General features: G+C 45.4%; 1 protein-coding gene across 1 annotated transcript in view; it reads right to left on the bottom strand.

The window, feature by feature from the left end:
* Positions 1-24,165, bottom strand: part of SYT17 (synaptotagmin 17) — a 95,888-nt gene that overhangs the window by 35,640 nt on the left and 36,083 nt on the right. Inside the window, 2 exon segments of the mRNA XM_004450420.4 lie at positions 8,110-8,265; positions 10,372-10,492. Coding sequence (XP_004450477.1) covers positions 8,110-8,265; positions 10,372-10,492 — 277 coding nt within the window.

Here is a 24,165-nt window from a genome sequence, read left to right as displayed (position 1 = left end):
AAACTTCTCAGTTTAAACTCAGTTGTGCCTATAAAAATTGTGCATAGAAATCAAGATCCAGACTAGTTACTAAACATCTCCTGGAAACTAAAAACCTCATGTGCCATAAATTGACATCAAAGAGGTCCTAGAGATGCTAAAGGTATAAAATTCTCTCCTGCTTTAATTTGTGCGTAACCTTGTGTTCAACTTTGACAGCTATGTTTAACTATGTCAGTTTGCTTGGTCTAGGAAATCTGTTACAAAATGGATAATGGTGAAAGGTAACCTAAAACTGAATCTTTAAATATCAATACTGTCTTGCTAGTGGTTTTAATGTGTAAATCATAGGTGGAATTAATTTAACTGCTAAAAAAGGTGGAGAAATTTCACAAAGTTGTTCAAGAAATAGACTTCAGCATTGTCTAACTCTCTTGTGCATTCAAACCAAGCTTTCAGTACATTGCAAGTTGCCTCTCCATATGAGTTATTGGCTAGGTTGGTCACTGACCCCTAAAACAATAAAGCGTATCTACTACATCTCCGGTTGTGCTCCTGAAGTTGATGCAAGCTACGTTTCAGTTTCAAACCTCTACAGTCCCCAGTGATGGCTCAATATAGTCAAATATACAATGGATATCCCCTCCAGACTGCCACTGTTTCATAGTACCAAAGAGTGCTATGCACCAGGCTGGTGGAATACTGGAAACTGCTTTCCTAGCATCTCTCTAGGGTCAACAGTACTGCGGCTTACTCACTGTGTAAAGGGCATACCAAGTGGAGCAATGATCACCAGAGCACTGTGAGTAAAACTTAAATACAATTGACATTATGGCCTGCTCCCATGGAGAGATAACATGTAAGGTATTGCAAACCTGAAACTTAAATCTATTAATTACAGCTCAAAGAGAAACTTATACATTGAGTAGTACATTAATTAGTATTAAGAACCGTACCTGTATCCTAATCTAGATATATGCCTGATGATTATAGTGAAATATTTTCTATTCTAAATCATATGCAGAGGGATACTGAACATGTTAAAAGTCCTGGTAAACTTCACTTTTTAAGCAGTTAATAAATGTATTTAATCCAGGTCTCCCTCCTAGCCCTTATTAAAGTTAAAGGAATGTCCAGCTTGGTGCACTAATCCTAAGTGAAGCCAGCTGCCCAAGAAAGTGCCAGCTCACCAGAAGCACCTGATGGGATATATGAATGCCAGTCATTGGACAGCCTAAAATGCCTCTTCAAAAGAAAAAGCTAAGTAGTGTCTATGTCAAAAACAGCTAACTCTAGCCCAAATTCCTATTGCTAGGGGGAAGGCAAACCAAACTGTGTCTGTTTTCATCTCCTTTAATCTAACTAAAAGGCCAATGCCTCTTCCCATTTTTCTCTCTTACCATAAGAACTAAAATTGGCAATTTATACCTAACCCCATCGTCTATTGCAATCTCTATTTAGAGTTAACCAACAGCATAAAATAACTCAAGGAAGAATACTGTTTCCCACCAACTTTGGGAAAATGCAGCCTTTATATACACCTGGTCTTTTCTACTTCTGTGGTCCAGTGTCCTCTTAGTGGGACCATATAATCTCAAAGTTCTAATTAAATTTATTTCTTCCAGAATCAACATCTTATTAGCCATGTGAAAACTTCATCCAGCTTTGCCCAAGATGCCAGATCCATCTTCCTCCAACCGAGAGTAGAAGAGAGGGTTTTACAACTTGTCAGAGAGGGCCTACAGCCCCTAACCAGCAGGAAGTACCTACAGAAGAAAGATCATCTCCCTTCAGCATCTCTTTAAGATTAAAAGTGTAAACTCTCTGAGGGGGGAATGACACAGGCTAGTAAGATAGGGAATCAGTAGATAGATCTAGAACCTGGCAGAGAATCCACATGGACATCAATAGCCCCCAAGAAAAGAACAGGCGCCCTTTCTCAAGGAGGAGTACGGTCTGCCAATCTGGTGTCAGTGGCCTCCAGCACCTGGGGAATTGTCTGAGTTGCTCGAGTTCTGCACAGCTCAAGCTGCATTCTTTTCCTTCTTTCCTTTTCCTCTTTTCCTATTTCTAATAACAACCCAATAATCCCAGTGGCCTATTCCCCTTCGTTTTAATACAGTTAAACCTACCTAAATTACCCGGAAGGCTTCTGGAGAAGGTGTTGCTATCTCAGGAGCCAAAAAGCAATTTTCTCCCTTTTTTCCTTTTTTAAAAAAATTGGATGCAGAAACCACCTGATTGAAAACTGCAGGAGAAAACTCATCCCACACAGGAAAGGAACTGTTCAGAAAGCCCAGCCCACCAGCTAATTAAGGCTATTACCCAGGATTCTTCATAAATGCTTAAATTGCAGATCAACCTCACTTTTGTTATACAGTGTTTGGAAACAAGCTAATGATCTGGGTTTCAGATCCATAGCCTGGAGGCGACAGCTTCCCTCCCCAGTTGATAAATACAGCGGGTTACAATCTTATGGATTTGAATTCTGGAAATTGTGTCTGTGCCTGGAGAGTCACTAGCTCAAACCACATGTCCTCTCTTATTCCAGCCAGTACCCTTTATGCAAAATGCCACCCCAGCTAGGACCTCCACTCACACCTATGATTCGGACCCAAAGTAAGCATCAGATATATCCAGGGTGCCTTAAAAATGCAGATGCCCAGGGTTTTGGTTTAGTCCAGTTGAATCAGTCTCTGGGGGCAGGTCTAGGTATTGGGAGCTTTTTAAAGAGCCCAGCTGATTCTAATCCCTGCTGGGATTGAGAACCCCTGATTTAAGGGGGCAGGAGGTCCCGTGAGCCTTCCAGAAGGAATGTTTTCAAGGCGTTTTAAACCTGAGCCAGAGGCAAAAACCTAAATGCCTACCGGGGCCAGGGGACACTATATTTAGTAAGTGAATGGACAACACAAGCTTCATCTGATGGGGGCAACTGGCTATTGCCTCAACTGACTATTACCCCCAGTAAAGCAGGCTAGTGAGAATGGGAATCAGTAGATGGATCTGGAACCTGGCAAGAAGTCCACATGGACATCAGTAACCCACAAGGTCGCTGCTGGAAGACCCCCACCCCCAAGATTCTGCTATCCAGAACAAAGACTTTTTCTGGAAGCAAGGAAAAGCCCCAGATATTCCCCAAGGACTTTATCATGGGGTCCTCACTAGGGGATTGATAGGTGGGGTGATCAATCCAAACAGCAAACAGCTGTACCCCTCCCCTGCCATCAGCAAAGGGGTGGAATAATTGACAGTTTAAAAGCAGGCACAGGCCTGAGGGCGCATGCTCTGCTCTCGTCTCTGGACCCGTTCCTGCCCTCTGCACATCGCTCTCACCATTTTTCCTCTGCTACGTGACCACGCAAGTAAACCTAGGGATTTATAACCTATAATGGGAAATCGTAGCCTGTAAATCAGCCCTCTTTATCACTTTTCAACCTCTTCCTCTCTACCTGGACCCCTTGGTCTGTTATTTTCTCCCATTTCTCTTCCCTCCCTGCCTGAATCTACTGGCCTAACTCACCTGGTATGCTCTTGAAATTCATTTCTGCAGCATAGCCAAGAACCTAGATAAAATCCACAACACCAGGAGTGCTGAGGACCAAAGACGAGATGGATTCAGATGAGGTGGAGGGGCAGGTGAGTGCCCCCCACCCCCAGTTTTTAGGCTTCTTCTGCCTTGTGAGGTCAAGTTTGGGTTTTAAAGGGTTCAAGAAACCTCTGCAATGTATGCCAAATGTTCTGTACTTCTGTGTGCTCAGGGTGGGTAGGGGGAGCCTCCAGAGTTCTGATGACATTCTGTGTGGCTCTGTCACCCCCTGTCCCCGAAATGAAACACCTCTGTTTTGACCATAGCACACCATGCAACAGTATGTAAAGCAGTGATAGAAAAGAAAGAGTTAGATCCATTTCTGTATTGGTCTTGACCTGGAAGGACTGAACACAGTCACTGGTAATTTTTTAAGAAGCACATTTCAGAGCGATGCCGAGAGAACGGTGTCAGCCACCTCCACGAGGGCAGGGGTTTAGCTCTGTCCTGTTCACCGCTCGATTCCAGAAACTGGAAACGGTCCTGGCACAGAGTCGGTGCTCCACCCATGGATACTGAATCAATGAGCACTTTCTGAAAGAAACAGAACCTGCTCCGTGCGGAGCCTGTGTGCGTGAACAAGGAGAAGGGTGTGGAATGATGCACACCAGGGTGCTAGCAGTGGATCCTGCACAGAGAAGGAACCGGAAGGGGGGATGAGGAAAAGGGCAAAGTTTCCTTTGAAGAACAGTTCGCCATTACTAGGTGCTGTGTGCTCTCAGGTACACCAGTCCTCAGAGGTGGCCTGCTGTCATTAGCCCCACCTTAGAGGCCACAAGACCTAAACGCAAGGCTCTTGCTCAAGGCCTCACGGCTGGAGAACGGCAACGGCAGGACTGGAGCCAGGCCCTGGAGCCGCAGCCCTGCGCCCACCCCGTCTGCAGTTCTGATTCTTCATACGACCGCATCTTTTGGTTTTGTAACATTATAAACAAGCATGTGCTACTTATATCTGTATATGTGTGCACTTAAATTTTAGTGTGATTATATAGAGATAATATAAAATTTACCATCTGAGCCATTAAATACACAATTCGGTGATGTTAATTACACTCACTATGTTGCGTTACCATCACCTCCATCTATTATCAAAATTTTCCATCACCCCACACAGAAAATCCGTACCCATTAAGCAATAATTCCCCATTCTTCCTTCCCCCAAGTCCCTTGTCACCTCTAATCTATTTTCTGTCTCTATGAATTTGCTTGTTCCAGGTATTTCATATAAATGGAATCACGTAACCATTCTTTTTTGTCTTGCCTATCTTACTTAGCATAATGTTTCCAAGGTTCATCCATATTGGAGCATTTCATCCCTTTTTATGGCTGAATAATATTTCATTGTGTGCATAGACCATGTTTTGTGTAGTCATTCATTGGTTGATGGACACTTGGGTTCCTTCCATCTTCTGGCAATTGTGAATAATTCTGCTATGAACACTGGTATACAAGTACCTATTTGAGGCCCTGTTTGTTAATTTTGGGGGGGGTATATACCTAGGAGTAACACTGCCAGGTTATATGGTAATCCTGAGTTTAACTTTTTGAGGAACTGCCAAATGGTTTTCCACAGTGGCTTCATCATTTTTCATTCCCACCAACAATGCCTGAGGATTCCAATTTTTTCACATCCTTGCTAACACTTGCTATTTTCCATTTTTCAAATAACAGCCATCCTCGTGGGCACGAAGTGGTAACAAGCATGTGCTACTTTTGTAAGAAAACTTTAAATAAAATATAAAAGTGCCAGGACTTTCTATATGAGCCCTCAATGCCCCCCAAGTGCCCTCCTCATCTAAACGTGCAACAGTAAGTCTTTTGTTCTCAGTAGGGACTTAGGAATCATTATTTTGGGCTTTGATTTGTCTTGGTTCAGCACAGTTCCCCTGCCTGCCTGCCCACCATTTACAGATTCAACAGAGTCACAGTCTTTGGTCTTGGCCCAAAACCTTGGGGAAAAAATGGTCCCTAGTCTGTTGGTAATCAATTTGCACAGCAGCCATCCATCGCAGGCTGTGTCAGATAGGTTCTTTGTATCTGCTTAGAGCAGACATCCCCTGATTGGATGCAGAACCTCCAGGCGACAGGCCCTGCAAGAGCCCAGGACTGTGGAGGAGGGAAGAATTGCAGTCCTGGTGATGAAAACCAATAAACTCATGTAAGAAAAGCCTTGCAAGGGCTTCTCAGCCCTGGCCTGGCAGCTCAGGAGACCTGGAGCCAAGGATTCCAGGCTGGGTCTAAGCAGAGGATCATTTCCAATTACATTGCAGCACTCAAAGGGTGATGTCAGATCCCCAGTGCCAACCCTACCTGGGTGCTTTAGGAATGCAGATCCCTGGATTTTGGAGCTGGGCAGAGCTTGAATCCTGACTCCACCAGCCCCTGGCTATGAGACCTTGGGTGAGTCACCTATGTTTTAAGCCTCAGTCCTTAGACTGTTAAGTTGAAAAGGGTGTTATCAGGTGGTGGACTTGGCCCAGTGGTTAGGGCGTCCGTCTACCATATGGGAGGTCCGTGGTTCAAACCCCGGGCCTCCTTGACCTGTGTGGAGCTGGCCCATGCACAGTGCTGATGCGCGCAAGGAGTGCCCTGCCACGCAGGGGTGTCCCCGGGTGGGGGAGCCCCATGCGCAAGGAGTGCACCCATGAGGAGAGCTGCCCAGCGCGAAAGAAAGTGCAGCCTGCCCAGGAATGGCGCTGCCCACATGGAGAGCTGACGCAGCAAGATGACGCAACAAAAAGAGACACAGATTCCTGTGCCGCTGGCAGAAGCGGACAAAAGAAGACGCAGCAAATAGACACAGAAAACAGACAACCGGGGTTGGGGGGGAAGAGAAATAAATAATAAATAATAAAAAATTTAAAAAAAGGATGCTATCAGCCAGAGGGAGTGGGGGGATGGTGACTATGAGCCATGACACAGGTGAAGGATTTCATATAGGACATGGGAAACAATAACCATTACTTCTCTTAACTCAAATCCCCCTTTGGTGGGCAACTGCTAAGTTGGCTCTCAGGGATTCCTACTTCCTGAAATTCACATCCCTGTGTAAGCCCCTCCTCTGTGCATGGGCTGTACCTAGTGACTTGCTTCGAACAAATAGAATACGGCAAAAGTGACAGGATGTCACTTTTGAGATTAGGTTACCAAAAGACTCTGGTTTCCATCTTGCTTGTCCTCTCTCTCTTTTTTTTTTTTAAAGATTTATTTATTTCTCTCCCCTTCTCCCCGCCCCGGTTGTCTGTTCTCTGTGTCTATTTGCTGTGTGCTCTTCTTTGTCTGCTTCTGTTGTTGTCAGCGGCACGGGAATCAGTGTTTCTTTTTGTTACGTCATCTTGTGTCAGCTCTCAGTGTGTGCGGCACCATTCCTAGGCAGGCTGCACTTTCTTTCTTTCGCACTGGGCGGCTCCCTTTACGGGGCGCACTCTGTGCGCATGGGGCTCCCCTACGCGGGGGACACCCCTGCGTGGCAGGGCACTCTTTGTGCGCATCAGCACTGCGCATGGGCCAGCTCCACTCGGGTGAAGGAAGCCCGGGGTTTGAACCGCGGACCTCCCATGTGGTAGACGGACGCCCTGACCACTGGGCCAAGTCCGCTTCCCCGCTTGCCCTCTCTTGCTCCTTCACTTGCCTGCTCTGATGGAAGCCTTCTGCCCTGATGTGAGCTGCCCAGGTAGCAAGGAATTGAGGGAGCTACTGGCCTCCAGAGGCCCTCAGTCCAACAGCCTGCAAGGAGCTGAATCCTGCCAAATACATGAGTGAGCTTGGAAACAGCTCATCCCCAGCTGGGGTTTCTGATGAGACCATAGCCGGAGCCAACACCTTGACTGTACCTTTGCCAGAGACCCTCAGTCAGAACCTCCTGGCTAAGCTGTACCTGGTTTCCTGACCCCCATGAACTATGAGATAATAAATGCTTGTTATTCTAAGCCCCTAAATTTTGGGGGTAATTTGTTATGCAGTAATAGATAACTAATATACCACTGGAAACCACAGATTATATTCTACCAGACAGTGGCTCTTGATGTCCCTACTCCAACACCATGTTCACTGGGACACCTTTCAAAATTTTCCTGTTGGGTTGGGTGACCCCATTAGACTGCAAGCAACTTGAATCATCATCACCATGAAAGCTAACATCATCAAAGCTAACTTGTTATGTACCAGGTACTGTTCTAAAGTCCTAAGTCATTGCATCCTCACAACAAATCTATGAGGCAAGTACTATTATTGTCACATTTTACAGATGAGAAAACCGAGCCTCAGAGGGGTTAAGTAACTTACCCAAGGCCTTGGTTATATGGCTGAACCAGGTAATCTGGCTCCAGAGTCCACATTTAGAATAATTATCTATATGGCTCTATGTGGATGATCTTATTTCATCTTGCCCAAGTTCACAGATGGTATGTGGGTTCAAATCCAGGTAGCTGAACTCCAGACCTGAAGCTCTTAAACATAACCCTCTCTGGATGGCCTTTTTTCCTCCAGGACAGTAAATTGAATATCCCTTGCCTGGGGTTCATCAAGTTCTGGAATGCACCTACCTGTAAACACTAGGCTGGCATTTTCCAGTTCTTCTTGGGGAACCTTGAAGCTGAAGGATTCATTGTAGAAAGGATCAATCGTGCCTCTTAAGAAGGATGTCTTCTTGGTTTTCACAAGCTTGAGTCCATGTACCAACTGGATTTTCACAAAGGGGTCTGGAAATTGGACACAGCATCACAGAATGTTAGAATCATGAAACACAATCCATCCATCCATCCATCCTTTCACCCATCCATTTTCCTATCTATCCATCCTTCCTTTCATTCAATTTTTTATCCATCTATCTTCTCATCTGTCACGTAACCCATCCACCCATCCTTTCATCATCCTTTTACTTATCCACTCTTCATCCATCCAATTTCCCACCTATCTGAAAGCACATTTATCTATCTTTCATCCCTCCATTTTCCCCATCCACCCATCCATCCATGCATCTGTCCATCTTCTCATCCATCAGACCACACATCCACCCTTCCTTTCATCCATCAATCCTTCTATCCTTTTTTTCCATCCATCTGCCTATCTGCTCATCCCTCCTCTCTCCTTCCAGCCAATATTTACTGAGTTCTTATCATGTGACAGGGATTATTTCATTTTATATTTAAGAAACTGACAACTCAAGATGAGAAATGATTTGGCTCACTGGGTTGTTTAGAAAATGGAGGCTGCAAACTGACAGCCCATAGATGTGGTTTGTTTGGCCCCCACAGTGTTAAAAAAGTTCGTTGTTAACACATGTGGAGGCACAGCCAGACCTAGAACATATCCTGGCTTTCTGTCCATGGCCGCTATGTTCCAGAACCCATTATCATGTCAGTGAGCCCATGGCTCATACAACGAGAATGGAGTTGGCAGAACTATAACTATCATTTTTAGAACACTTTACAGTTTACAAAGGGATTCATGAGCATTATCTAATGTAATATTTGTCCAAACAATCCAATGAGACAAATATTGTTATTACTTCCTTTTTTCCCCAAGGTCACATCAGTTACAAGCAATAGAATTGGGGTTTTGTTACAAGCATTTTGACTCCATAAAACTTTTTTATTCATTTTATTACAAATAACTGCCTCTCCCATTATGGCTTGTCTGAAAGTCTCCAGTCCTCCAATGGCTCCTCCTTTGGAAACCTGCTTTTATAATGTGCCTTTTGAAAATTCAAATTGTTTTCTTCTTTTTTTTTTTTTTTAACTTTTTTGTTTGTTTGTTTGTTTGTTTCTCTCCCCTTCCCCCCACCCCCCATGCTGGTTGTCTGTTCTCTGTGTCTATTTGCTGCGTCTTCTTTGTCCACTTCTGTTGTCATCAGCGGCATGGGAATCTGTGTTTCTTTTTGTTGTGTCATCTTGTGTCAGCTCTCTGTGTGTGTGGTGCCATTCCTGGGCAGGCTGCACTTTCTTTCATGCTGGGCAGCTCTCCTTACGGGGTGCACTCCTTGAGCGTGGGGCTCCCCTACACGGGGACACTCCTGCGTGGCAGGGCACTCCTTGCGCGCATCAGCACTGCACATGGGCCAGCTCCACACGGGTCAAGGAGGCCCGGGGTTTGAACCGCTGACCTCCCATCTGGTAGACGGACGCCCTAACCACTGGGCCAAGTCCACCGCCCTCAAATTGTCTTCTAAATTCAGCTGTCACCTTATAGTAAAAGCAATTTGTTTTAGCTATTATACTTAGAGAAGAATGTGTTTCCACCACTGAGCTGAAGAGATCCCGGCAACCACGGCAGCTTTCATGATAACATCCTTTGCGGTCATGGAAGAATCTACATACAAATGGAATGGGCTCTGTTCCATTTCTCTAAAATTTATGTTTGAATTGGGTTTGCTATGAAGTAGATCCTTTAAATACAACAGTCTTTTATAGCGACTCTTTAACTAAGATTTATGGTACACTTTGAGCTGGGGAAATAACTCAGGGTGTGCCCACAGCTCTGGCCGATTAGAAGGCAGGATCAGTGCACACCATTGCCACCGGGGGATGCACGTGTATGAAAAAGGATACAGTTGGCCAGCAGTTACACCTGGTCTCAGGCAAACCCCCGATTTTTGAGATGGCATCATTTACCTGCTTGTTCCAAAATGAGCATCTGAGAACTTGTTTTCCCTCCTGAACTAGCATCCTAGTTCTGAATGCTCCCTGCCCTTGCAGGGTCTTATCAATAATATCCAAGATGCAGAAAAAGAAAATTGGGTCCCTTTGATCTAACAAACATCCTGCCCTGCTAAAGAAGTGGCAGAGGGAGGAGGGATTGCACGGTACCTGAACCTTGGCTCACATCTGTCTGAAGAAGTTGCTTGGCTCGGATGACATCAACGTTGAGTCTCCCAGCACTTGGGAGATAATTCAGGGACAGAAGCAGCTCCCCCAGCTCTACTTCATTCTGTGGAGAAAGGAAACGGTCAGGAAGTTGCTTTTTTCTAGAGGTCCTTTTACACCCACCATGCAGGAATTGATTCCAGCAGCTCCCAAATGGGCTTCTGTGGGCGGATCAGTTGTAACTGGGTACCTCTTTTTGTCTTCTTTTAGCCCCTGCCCCAGTAATTTTCATCCACCTATCTCAGAAAGTTCTTTCTGCTCTCGGAATGCTTAATGAAAATAAAAACAAAAGCATCAATAATAAATAAATGCTACGTGCCAAGTACTTAATTTAGTCTTTATTTCAAGTCTGTGAGGTCTTATTACTACTCCCATTTAACAGATGAGGAAACTGAGGTTCAGAGGGATAACAAAACATGTCCAAGACCACACAGTCAGAAAATGATAGAGCAGACATGGGGACCCAGGGAGGCTGTTTCCAGATAGTTCTGACCATTATGCTACTCTGCCTCCCAGTAGGACCCCTAGGAGACAGACTGCCCTGCAGAGTAACTATTTTGGTAAGAGATCTGTTCTTAACCTGTAAGCCACCACAGTGCCCATGCTTGCAGCCCCATCACAGCACTGCTCGGCACTCTACTATCCCTTGATAATGAGTTCCCATTTCCAGGACAGCAACACCAGCACGCTTGCGGACAACTCACATAAGCAGCCAAGGGTGTGACTCCAAATCCCCCACAGAACCTAGAGAACTGGAGGCCCCCCACTTCTCTGATCCATTTATTTCATTAAGAGTATTTTGTATTATAGAAAATGTCAACCATAGGCAAATTAGACAGGCTAGCATAATAAATCCCCATCCGCCCATCATCCAGCTGTAACCATGACCAAATGCTGTTTCATTTATACCCCTACTTGTAAAAAATTATAACTGAATATTTTCAACCGTGTCCAAGACATGATATCATTTTACCTGTATATCTTTCAGAATGAAGTTCTAAATGATAAGGACAATAAAACAAACATTTTTATTATGGGAAAGTTCCAACATATATAAAAGAAGGCAGAGGACTATAAGGCATCTCCATACACCCAGCATCACTCAGTATAAACAAATATCAATTCTCGGCCAGTCTTGAGTCACCTTACCCTCATTCAATTCCCCATATTATTTTGAAACAACTCCAAGACATCACATTATTGTATGTGTAATATTTCAGAATGTATCTCTAAAAGATAAGAATTGTTCGTCTTTTATCTCCATCTAACCATCCATCCATCCATCCACCCATCCATCATCTCTATCCCTTTTGGTGTCAGCCATTTCAACAAATTAATGCCAAGTGGCAGCCCTAGAACAATGCTTGGCACATAGTGGATAAACAAGAAACTTGGCTGAACGGATAAATAGTTGAACCAAAAGATTCCTAAACTTAGGGAATTAATCCCCGAACAAATAAGAAACAACATCTCACATTAGCTCAGAGGCTGCAAACTGGCAGCCCACAGATGTGGTTTGTTTGGTCCACATAGGGTTAAAAAAATTTTGTTGCCAAAATATAAAAATCAGGGTATTTCCCATTTTTAAAAATCTGGATTTCCTGCCTTGGCTGAAAAAATGGGAAGGTCTGGCACCACCGAGCCCCTGTGCCCACCTAGCAGATATGGCTGCAGGGCGGCCCCTTTAGCTGGGACTCACCCTCCTCACTTCACCAGGTCCCACCTAGCCACCTTCACTCCTGTCCACACCTGCTGCCCCGCTGCGGACACACGAGTGTGCATCTTCAAGACAGGAAGGGTCAACTCAATGTCCTGAGTAATAAAAGGCGTTAAGAGCCCTTTGCAGAGTTGGCAGGGATTTCCTGCTGGTCCCCGAGGGCCTGGGGAACACACTGTCCTCAGAGCACGACCCTGCCAACCCGCCAGGCGAGGGACGTGGAAGGATGCAGCTGGCACCTTGGCCAGGGAGAGTCGGCCACGTCCGCGGGCACTTCGATCCTCTGAGGTTTATAAATCAGAGCGACGCCTTTCCTCCTTTTAAAACCAGCCATCTTATCTCATGATGCCGCATACAGTCAGTTGAGCTGCACAAACGAGGTTGAAAAAAAATGGATTCTATAAATCCAGCATTAGAAGTCTTTTACTAGAGATGGGCCAACTGAGGAACAATTTAGTTTGGCAAAGTCTGTAGATAGAGGGCAGCAGTTCTCCAACCAGGGGTGGCAATGGTGCCCCCAGGAAACACTGGGCAGGAACATTTTGGGTTGCCACAACTTGGGGGAGAGGGGTGCCACTGACGTCTGGGGGTGGAGGCCAGGGAGGCTGTTGGGCATCCTACAACACACACAGGACGAGCCCCCATTCTCCCACCCTCACCCCACGGTGAAGAATTCTCCAGCCCCAAGGTCAAGAGCGCTGAGGTTGAGAAACCTAGAAATAGATTGTTATAGGGTTGGAGAAAAGGCAGGTAGATGTCTCTTTTGTCATAACAAAAAATGTAAATATCCTTTGGCTCAATAATTCCACTTGCAGGAACTTACCCCACACAGGTGCTCACACACGTGTCAAAATGCGCGCCCGAGGACCCTAAAGACTGCGCCAGGAGTTTGATACCTATCGACTGTGTGACTGGGACACACTCCTGAACTTCGTGGAACACACACGCCAGTTGTGGAGACAGACAGTAAACGGAGTACAAGATATATAAATGAGGTGACTTCAGCTCATGTGACAGACCAGGAAGACAGATCAAGCAGGGTAAGGGAGACGAGGGGCTTCTCTGGGGTGATGGAATCATTCTACATCTTAACTGGGGTGGTGCATGTTACTAGGTACATTTGCCCAAAATCACCAAACTGTACACTTAAAATGAGTGTATTTATTATATGTAAGTGATAGTTCAATAACATTGACTGAAAAAGGGAGGGTGTGAAGTAAGTAAATGTGGTAAAATATTAGCACTTGTCCAGTCAGGATGATGGATATGTGGGCGCTTGCATTATTTTATGCTGTAAATATTTCATTTAAAAACATATTAAGCTACACATTGGGCGTTGATGGGACGAACTCCTTTCTGAGAAAGAATTTTCCAGAAGACAAAAACAATTGACTGCAGGGGTTTTCTGAGAAAATAGAATGTACCATACAGAACAGATAAACAGATAAGCAACACCTGGTGACAAACCAGTTTCAGTATAGCATAGAGAGCTTAGAATGGACATACTAACCAATGTATTATCTGCCCCTCATTTTACAAGACCCCGCTATGTAAAATGGGAACTTAACATTAGTCAGTCAGAAGAGTTCCTCACTTGTTTCCATGTTTGTCGTATATAATCTCCCCTTTCCACTCCCACCCCCCCACCCCTGGCTGAGGTCCCTTCTACTTTTTGAATGCAATGCTGCTCTGTTCACAAATCACTCAATAAAGCTCTAAGACCCTAAATTGCATGAAAAGTTTTTCTTTTGACAAAAATATCTTAAGAAGATATCTTAAAAAATACCGTAAAAAGAAAGAAAAAGAAAAAGACAACAATAAAGCAGGGTAAGAGAATGGCTAATGGTGGGGTACACATAGGAACAGCCATTCGAGCTCAGCTGGCTGGGACAGGCCGCTCTGGGAGGTGATGTTTGAGGAGGAGCCTTAGTGAAGGGAAGGAGTGAGCCATGTGATGTCAGGGAGGGAGAGCATATCAGGCAGAGAGGACAGCAAGTGCACAGGCTCTGGGGTAGGGAGGAAGGAATAAACTTTGTGTACTGAAGGACCGGATGATGGGGCTGGAATATAGCAAGAGAGGGATTCCAGGAGCCAGAGAAAGCTCCTAGGGACTGGCCCAGGGGGAGCTTGCCCACCCCCAGCTGTCCTTACAGGAAATAGGAGAAAGTGAGGGCCCCCCATGGTCATCTCCAGGTTACTCAATGCCTAAGGGGTCCCAAGTCCATTCTGTGCCCTGAAGAGTGGAGAAAGCTTCTCCTTCCCTCCTCCGGAGCCATTGATTGGGACCTTCAACAACAAGGTGGCTTCCTGGTGTCCTCTTCTTTCTAAGAAGAGTGAAGCGCTTTTGTTTCTGTTTTCCTCTGCAGGATACAGTGACACAAGCTCCACTCCCCTCTCTGCTGACCCTGCCCCCAACACACACATCTGTGACCTTCCTGCTGTACTTTTCTAGGGACACATTCCCACTGATCCAGCCAGTTCTCTCCTACCTCATCTCAGGCATGATCAGTTTGCAAGACTGTGGTCTGGAGTTGATGGAACAGTTAGAAAATAAGAAGGTGGCTAACTGAGAATGCCGAAGGGTTCCCTGATTCATTTAACCATCATTCATTCAACAATAATCCTGTCCTAGGGCCTGGGGGGTGTCAAAGTAATCATGCCTGTGGTGGTTTGAGGCTGTATATACTCCAGAAAAACATGTTCTTAAATCTAATCCATTCCTGTGGGTGCAGCCCATTGTATGTAGTATCTTTTTTTTTTTTTTAAAGATTTATTTATTTATTTAATTTCCCCCCCTCCCCTGGTTGTCTGTTCTTGGTGTCTATTTGTTGCGTCTTGTTTCTTTGGTTTCTTTGTCCGCTTCTGCTGTCATCAGACGGCATGGGCGGGGGACACCCTTGCGTGGCACGGCACTCCTTGCGCGCATCAGCACTGCGCATGGCCAGCTCCACACGGGTCGAGGAGGCCCGGGGTTTGAACCGCAGACCTCCCATATGGTAGACGGACGCCCTAACCACTGGGCCAAAGTCCGTTTCCCATGTATGTAGTATCTTTAGATGAGGTTATTCAATTAAGATGTGACCACTTCATTCAGGGCGGGACTTAATCCTACTACTGGAGTCCTTTATAAAGCGAATGAATACACAGAGAGAAAGTCACAGTTGCCAGAAGCTGAAATCAGTGAAACCCAGAAGAGAAGAGAAAGACCAGCAAATGCCGCCACGTGCCTTGCCATGTGGCAGAGAAGCAAGGACCTCTCGTCTTTGGGAAGAAAGCATCTCCCTAACGATGCCTTGATTTGGACAATTCCGTGGCTAAGCTAAAAAGTCCCATTGTTCAAGCAGAACCATTTCATGGTGTTTGCTTTAAGCAGCCTAGGTAACTAAAACAACGACCACAGCAAACGTTTTTTTTTTAAGATTTATTTATTTATTTCCCTCCCCTTTCCCCCCACTCCCCATTGTCTGCTCTCTGTGTCCATTCACTGTGTGTTCTTCTGCATCCACTTGCATTCTTGTCAGTGGCACTGGGAATCTGCGTCTCTTGAGAAACCACTACCTGCTAAGTACTGGCCCATAAACACCACGAGTGAATGCCATTTCTTGCTCTCAACAACTCCAGAGGTTCCCATTTTATAGAAGATGGAAGTAAGGCTTATAGAAGCCATGTGACTTGCTCAAGGTCATATCATAAATCGTGAGGGCGGGATTTGAGCTCAGCCCATGCATCAACTCTTGCAACCCTGCCCATGGAGCAATTCACAGTCTATTGAGGGAGGGAGGGGAAAACATAAAACCAGTACAGGAGCTTTAAGGGTTAAAGGAGTCCTATGAATCAGGCCCAGGGCAAGACAGCTCTGGAACACATGGCCCAGCCAAACATCCACCTCTCAGACATAAAACCTGTAGCTCTCGTAGTGTGAGGGCAAAAATGGGGGCCCAGCAATTCCTAGAGCCAATATCTCAGCCCTCTCCCCAGAAGGAGTGTCTGATGCTGTTTAAACGCTGACCATCGGCCCGTCAGCTGGCTGATGAGGAACTTGGGATGCAAATGAAAAAAGCAAGACCATCTAGTCCAGTGATTCTCCAACCCGCCCCCCAGGAAGATCATGGAATTCACGGCGAGTTTTGTGGACAGCTGCCACGTACTGGCACATCAAACTTGAATCAGCTGAACTAGTGACTCTCAGCTGGGGTCACTCTGGCCCCACTTCCAGGGATTTGGCGATTTTTGATTGTCACAACTGTTGCTACTGACATCAAGTGGGTAGAAACCAGGGATGCTAAATATCCTACAATGCATAGGACGCCCCCCACAACAGAATTATCTGGCCCCAACTGTCAACAGTGTCAAGGTTGGGAAACCCGGAAGCAAACCCATAAATCTTGGGCTGATTCAGTTCCTTCTCTCATATGTGATTCAGCCAGATCAAATGTTAACAGGAACCTAAGACTCTGAACTTTTCTCCACTAGATATGAGAGAATTCCATTCATTAGCTCAGCTGAGCTAGTCTTAGGGCTTCCCACCTCCAGACTCGAAGAGGCCAAAGCACAGCTGCAAGCCAGCACCTGAAAAGACCAAGGCAAGATTCCCTTCCTTAGGCCTCCTCTTTGGACCTTCAATGGACTCCTTCTTCCGGGAGGATCTGGAACTCTAAGACGTCTCCCTCTTGCTAGTCGAATGTAGTCAGATAAGGTGGAAATGTCAGAGCTGAAATAATTTAGTCCAATACTCTTACTCACACTCCTGCTTAAATCCCTCCATTGCTCTTTGAATACAAGCCTCGGTCCTTACCCTGGTCTGCAGCCAGCAGGTTTCTCAACCTCGGCACCACTGACATTTTGAACTGGGTCATTCTCGGCTGCAGAGGGCTGCTCTGTGCATTGTAGGATTTTTACCACCATCCCTGGCCCCTGCCCACTAGAGATGACAACAGAATGCTTTCCTCCCTCTCCCCAGTTGTGACAACCAAAAGTGTCTCGGCCCTGCTCAGTGTCCCCTGGGGGACAAAACCACTCATTTGAGAACCACTGGTCTACAAGGATCTACGAGAATCTAAGTGAATTGACCTCTGCCTACACCTCGTCCACCACCCCAGCCACACTCGCCTTCCTTCTTGACAACAAGAGACCGTTGCTGCCGCTGAGACTGCCTGCTGCTCCTCTCCTGGGGTGTCTCCACTCAGCTGTCACCTCCTCACAAAAGCTTTCCATGATTGAACAGGGCCTCCACTTGCATCACTTTCTGTCACATCATCTTGTTTTACTCCTTCATGGCTTTTTATGCCTATCTGATACCTTCTTGTTCTCTGCAAAGGCAAGGATGGTGTCCATCTGTCCACCACCATATCTACAGCACCTGGACGGACTTCAATCTAGGTGACCAGAGGAAGAGTCTCTGCAGCCCCCCACGGGGCAGCTGAGCAGCCGCAGCCTCACGACTGGAGAGCGTCATCGTCTGACGCCCTTCGCCCGCGAGAGCCAACCTCAAAGGACTGAAGCTGCGTTGGGAGAAGAGACTGGGCTCCTTCTACCTTTTTACATTTCTAGGCTCTGTCACACAAACAAACAGGCCCGGTTTCCGTTTTTTTTTAGTTCTTTCAACTTTTATTTTGAACATTTTCAAACTTACAGGTCCATTGCAAAAATAATACAAACCCTGAGAACTCCAACAGATCTGTCATCCCTAGATCTACCAATTTACCATTTGCCACATTTGCTATATCCTTCTATCTACATCTATGTGTCCCTCTATCTATCCATCCATCACCCATCTACTATCATCTATCTACCTGTCTATATACCCACCTAGCTATCGATGTACTATCACCTACCTACCTACTTATCCATCAATCCATCTTCTATCTATATCCACCCACCTACCTATCTATCTATTTATCTAATTTCTAAATCTTTGAGGAAAAAAACAAAATTTAAAAAAAAAACAAAGATAAAAAAGAAAAAATAGATATAAACCTTTGAGAATAGGTTGTATACATCATACTCTATGAACATATGACATTTCCATGTACATGGTTTCCTTTTTTGAGAGCCCAATGAATCTAATTGGGTCGAACCACGTGGGATGGGCAAGGGAGAACAGAAATAGATTGTCTGCAAATTACTCAAATGAATCCAGAAGCCACCCTGCAAGCCCACAGCAGCTGGCTTGTACAAATGCTGCTCCGCTCTCTACTCGGACAAAAATTCTCTCTTCCAGCAGCTTATGAACACTGTTAAGCTCTAATCAATAAAAAGGAAATCAAAGAAAATCATTTGGGACAAAAGACACTTTCAGGAGAAAACAATAGCCCGACACGCTCCCTTTGAAGTGTTTCTAAATAGCACTTTTGCTCTCTCACCTAGGAGAGGATTTTAGATGTGTGCAGACAACTTTGAATGCTGCCCAAACACAGCAGTTCTGCAGCTCCCCCTCCTTGCTTCCTGCAGGCTGGGAGAAGCTTTTTGTCTCTTAATTTACTGCACAGGCAACATTAAATAGGAATGGCTTTTTTTTTTTTTGAAGTAACATTCAACCACAGCCCCAGGACTTCATGCGTTTCATCAAATGCTCTTTTTCTTTGCCCATTCTCGTCAATATTCCAACACAGTATTTACATAGCTACATTCACAACATACTCAGATTTTGGAATTCCCTTTGTTTCAAAATCCAAATAAATAAATACACATGCACGTTTTTCATGTCACCACCTAGATGGCATAAGTATATTTGAATGTTCACATATAATTATTCCATATTCCAAATAAATGCAGTGACAATTCTTGCTAGATACCTAAGTTATTTTTAATGACCTAAAATTGGGTATGGAGGTATTTTTCTTCTTTTGATTTGATTTCTTTCAGATAAAGACCAGGGGTGGGATGGATCACTGGTCAGGATGAAGATTTTTTTTCTGCCAGGTGGGTAGGAATTGCCAGCTGTTTGTCTCAAGGTCTGAGCACACTTCAAGGGCACCAGCAGAGGGCGAGAGTAGGAGTTTCCTTACAGCCTCACTCCTGAGTATCAATATTTTAACAAATGGAAGTGGGACCAGGGTGATTGCTAAAATGGTTCTGCATTTCCCTGATTATCTTTTGCATTTCCCTTTTTGTGCTGAAACACTGCCTTTCTCATTTTCCAGGCCCATCTAGGTGCAAGTTCAATCCCTTTCTCTCTTTGTACACAGTGTGACTAACAATATATATTTCACACTGGCTTCCATTTGCCTGCCACTGTCAGCCTTTTTAATTTTTCCTGTCCATTGGATACCTTATTGCAGATTTAACTTGGATTTCCCTGACTGCTAAAGAGGTCAAGCATCTTGTCACGTTTACCAGCTGATCATGATTTCTCTGCCATGAAAATCCTGTTCATTTATTTCTGCCCATTTCCTTATGAGGCATTTTCCTCTTATTCATTTATAAAAAGGCTTTTAAATATATGGATACTAAGGATTTGTCAGTTATGGGTATAGCAAACATATTCTTCAGGTTGTGGCTTGCCTTTTAATTCTTTTTATCATGTCTTCTGGTGAACAAAAGTTCATCATTTCAATATGGTAGAATGTATCAACCTTTTCCCTCTATGGTTTATACTTTATCTTGTGACCTTTTAAGAAATGCTCTCCTACACCAAGGTCCTAAAGGTCATCTCCTTTCTTTTCTTTTAAAACTTAAAATGTGACCTTTCTGATATAAGTCCCTGGACCACCTGGGCTTGATTTTGGTATATGGTGTGAGGTAAGGCTCTGCTTTTATTTTTATTTCTCCTGTCTTCCTGAGCCCGAGGCTGTGAGCTCACTAAGAGTAGAGACTCACGGTACTTACCTCCATCCCCTCAGTACCACTGGCACATAACTGACCCTCAGTGAATGTTGGCCATGTGGACTGTTTGGTTATAGGCTGTGTATGAAGCTACCCCTTCCAGGGACGATGCAAGAGCAGCTCAGTCTTCTGTAGTCTGAGAGTGTATGTCTGGGACTCAATGGCCATCCAAGTGAGATTGGCCTACTTCAGATCCACTCAAGCCATCTCTAAAGAGGGAGATATTGATTCTTTCCTAAATTGGGCATCCAGTGAGGGTCTTGTTGCAGAAACACCTGTGTAGCAGAGATGGTTCCAGAACATGCACTACTCTCAGCCCAAACCTAAAGTGGCAAACATGAAGCCTTGTGTCCTTGCTCCCCAGTGTCTGTAAGTGGAGAGAATGATGGTTAGAGAGAGTCCCCTCAAGGAGAAGCAGCGCAGCCAGGACAGGCAGAAAGCTTATGGGAATCGGCTGGGAGAGGCTCAACCAGCTGAGGGCCTCTGAGGCCCCCAGCCCCTCTCCCTCCTCCTCATTCTGTTTCCATATAGAAAGCCTCCTCTGCTTCTCGGTGTCTCACTAACTCCGACCCAACCTCAGATCCAGCCCAATCACTCTATCAACAGATATTTACAGAGTACCTCCCACATGCTGGACACAGGGCTACCACATAGTAGGGACTCAGTTCTTAGCTGCTGACTGGGTGTTTGGGCACAAAGGACAAAGTGCACAAGACAGGCATGGTCCCTGTACTGGAGCTCCTGAGAGTAAGCAAATAATTATATAGTTAGCATTGGGGTGTGAGCTGGGAAGAACAACGGGGTGCCTTGGGACTGATCCTCTAAAGCTGGCCCAGTGGAAGGGGTACTGAAGATGAGATCTGAAGGACAAGCAGGAGCTAGGGCCTCAGGAAGGATGATGGCACATCGAACCACTGACAAGGCCAATGTGGCCAAGTGCAAAGAATAAGCAGGGGTGGCAGGAAGGCCAGAGCTGAGGTTGGGGGAAAAGGCAGGTCAGATCAGACCTTGCTGCCAGGTAAGGAGTTGGACTCAGGAACGAGGAGAACTTGAGAAGGACTTTAGGCAGAGAGCCTCCTAATTAGACTTGCATTTTTAAAAGATCTCCAGCTGCATCTCTGCCTTCTTCAAACATCTCTCCTTCTCCCTCTCCCATTCACCTTGCAAATTATTCACTTCTCTGCACCCCTCATAACAAACTCTTCTACATGGCTATTTTACTTTGCATGTACTGTAATTCTTCGGAGGAGAGAGACCACATCTTCTACATTCCCCCCTCCACCACCAGTTCTCTTTCCTGCCCTAGCATCTGGAGGTAGCATGGTATATTAGACAAAGGACTGGACTTGGAATCACATGCCTACATCCACATCCTAGCTCTACCAGGTCCAGACTGTGCGGCCTTAGCCATGCTACTGAATCTCTCTGGACCTCCTTTCCATCTCTCATGGGAAACACAGGGGACACAATATTCAATCTGCATTCTTCATGATACTATGTTCCATGAAGTTCCCATGAATGCTGAATTGCAAATACTGAACCATTCACTGCTGCTATGAGGAATACAGGTAAGGCTCCTGTAAGCCTCTGGTCACATAATTTTTGTCAACCCATCTATATATAACCTTGTTTTATGTGTGTTTCTGCTTAAAGACACCTTATTTAAGGGATATTGTTCATTCATTAAAGCTGAACTCATGGCCAACAGTGCTGTAACTCATGCCTAAAGGAAGCTTATCTAATACATGTATTTTCTCTGTGAGGCAATCATGGCCTTCTTGTGCTTAGGAACACTAGACAGCACTTCAGCACTACGCTTGGGGCCACTTTAGACATCAAGGACACCAAGAAAAAGCACAAAAATACAAAAAGCATGCCCTAAGCATACTGTGAAAAGGACACTTGTTTACAGTAAGAGAGTTGAAACAAGAAGGCCTTGTCCAACCTCAGCTGAGAACATGCATGATGGGTGACTCAAATCTTTTGCTGCTCTGCATGTGTCCACAAATGACCATGAAAGCACCATTGAGTATTGGCTTGGGTTTAACTATTAACTTTAGTGAGTAGGGAATTGCAAATAGGGAATCCACAAATAATGAGGATCCGCAGTATACCCCACGCAGTTCTAGTGAAGACCAGCTTGTCCTTGAAATTCTTCTGTTGGTTGGAAGGACATTGTTTCCTACTGGGTTGGGGAGGGCCATATAGGAGGTACCTGTTGTTTCTGTCTATTTAGCACCACCACCCCAGCCATTCTTCTGGTATCAAAACTTCTTTTGCTATAGTTTGGGTGAGGCTAACTCTGGACATTTGACCCATCCTGGCTAGAGCAGTCCCTCCTCTCCCTTGCCAAAGTAATGGCCATGTGACAAACCAGCCAATCAGTTTCCTCCCCACCCCTGATTGGGGGTAGGAGGTAGGAGGCACAATTTTAAGATGGCCCCCAAGATTTCCACCCTCTGGCATACATACTCTGTACAATCCCCTCCCCTTGAGTGTAGGTGGGTGAATATGATCAGCTAGCACTCCCATGACTAGGTTATATTACATGGCAGAGGTGAAGGGATTTTTCAGATGTCATTAATCAGTTGACATTAGTCAACACTGAATTCATCAAAAGGGACACTATCCTAGGTGGGCCTGGCCTGATCAGGTGTGCCCTTTAAAAGAGGACTTAGAGATAAGTGTGGTGGTTTGAAGCTGTATGTACACCAGAAAAACATCTTCTTAAATCTAAGCCATTCCATTGGTGAGATTACTTCAGGTAAGGGATGGCCCAACCCAATCAGGATGGGTCTTAATCCTATTACTAGAATCTTTTATAAATAGCATGAAATTCAGACAAAGAGAAAGCCACAAAAGCAAGAAGCTGAAACTCAACAGAACCAGGAAAGAACAGAGAGGCTGCCATGTGCATTGCCATGTGACAGAGGAGCCCAGGACCAAGGATCACCAGCAGCCAGCCCCAGAACACCAGTCTTTGGGAAGACAGTATCACCTTGATGATGGCTTGATTTGGACTTTCTTTTCGCCTCAAAACTGAACAAGTAAATTACTGTTGTTTAACGCAACCCGTTTCATGGTATTTGCTTGAGCAACCCAGGAAATGAAAACAGTAAGAGGCAAGAAGCTATAGCAGATGTTCTTCAGTTGGCCTTGAAGAAGCAAACTTCCATATTTGTGGAGAGGTCCACATGGCAGGGAACAGCAGGTGTAAGCTAGAGGCTGAGTCTCAGTCCTACCACACACACAATTGAATTCTGCCAACAACCAGAGGACTTGGAAGAGGCCCTCTAGCCTCAGATGAGATCCCAGCCCTGGCTGTCACCTTGATTTCAACCTGCTGAGACTGAGCAGAGAATCCAGCTGAGCTAGGCTTGCAAAGTGAGATCATAAAAGGGTGTGGTTTTAAGCCACTAAATCTACCACCTCCTACCCCCATCTGTGGGTAGGGAGGAATCTGATTGGTTGGTTTGGTCACATGGCCATTACTTTGGCAAGGGAGAGGAGAAGCTACTCTAGCTAGGATGGGTCAATGTCCAGAGTTAGCCCCACCCAAAATACAACAAAAGAAGTTCTGATACCAAAAGGAGAGCTGCGGGGGGGGGGGGGGGGGGGGGCGGCTAAATAGAACCAACAGTTACATCCTATATGGTCTTCCCCAAACCAGGAGGAAACAATGTCCTGCCAACAATAGAAGAATTTCAAGGACGAGCTGGTCTTCATTAGAACTGCATGAGGTATACTGCTGATCCTCATTATTTGTGGTAGGGAATGTACAGCCTCCACTCACGATGTTGATGAGTAGACCTGCCAGTCAGCCTCCAGACCATGGCCCCTGCTTCCCACTTTATTGTCTTTACCCAGTCAAGGGGGACCTGGAGTCAAGGAAGCTGGCAGGGTCACCAGCATAGATAGAATTGCTTTAGGAACTAACCCCCCAAGCAGAGTCCCTCCTTTCATCTCGCTCTCCTCTTCTTTCCCCCAGCAATGGGTTTACACACATCTTGACACCTATACCAGTTGGTAAGAGGCCAGATCAAATGAGGCTGCATCTTCCAGAAATATCAGATGGAGCCCATAGTGGACACCCTGCTCTGGGAGACCCCATCAGATGATCTGTCTCCTGAAAATTAGAAACATGAATGTAAAGAGAGAAAGAGAAAATAGCCTGGAGTCCTTGGAGCAAGTTCAAT

The sequence above is a fragment of the Dasypus novemcinctus genome, chromosome 23 (genome assembly GCF_030445035.2).
Source record: "Dasypus novemcinctus isolate mDasNov1 chromosome 23, mDasNov1.1.hap2, whole genome shotgun sequence".
NCBI lineage: Eukaryota > Metazoa > Chordata > Mammalia > Cingulata > Dasypodidae > Dasypus > Dasypus novemcinctus.
This window is presented reverse-complemented; position numbering and strand designations above follow the sequence as displayed.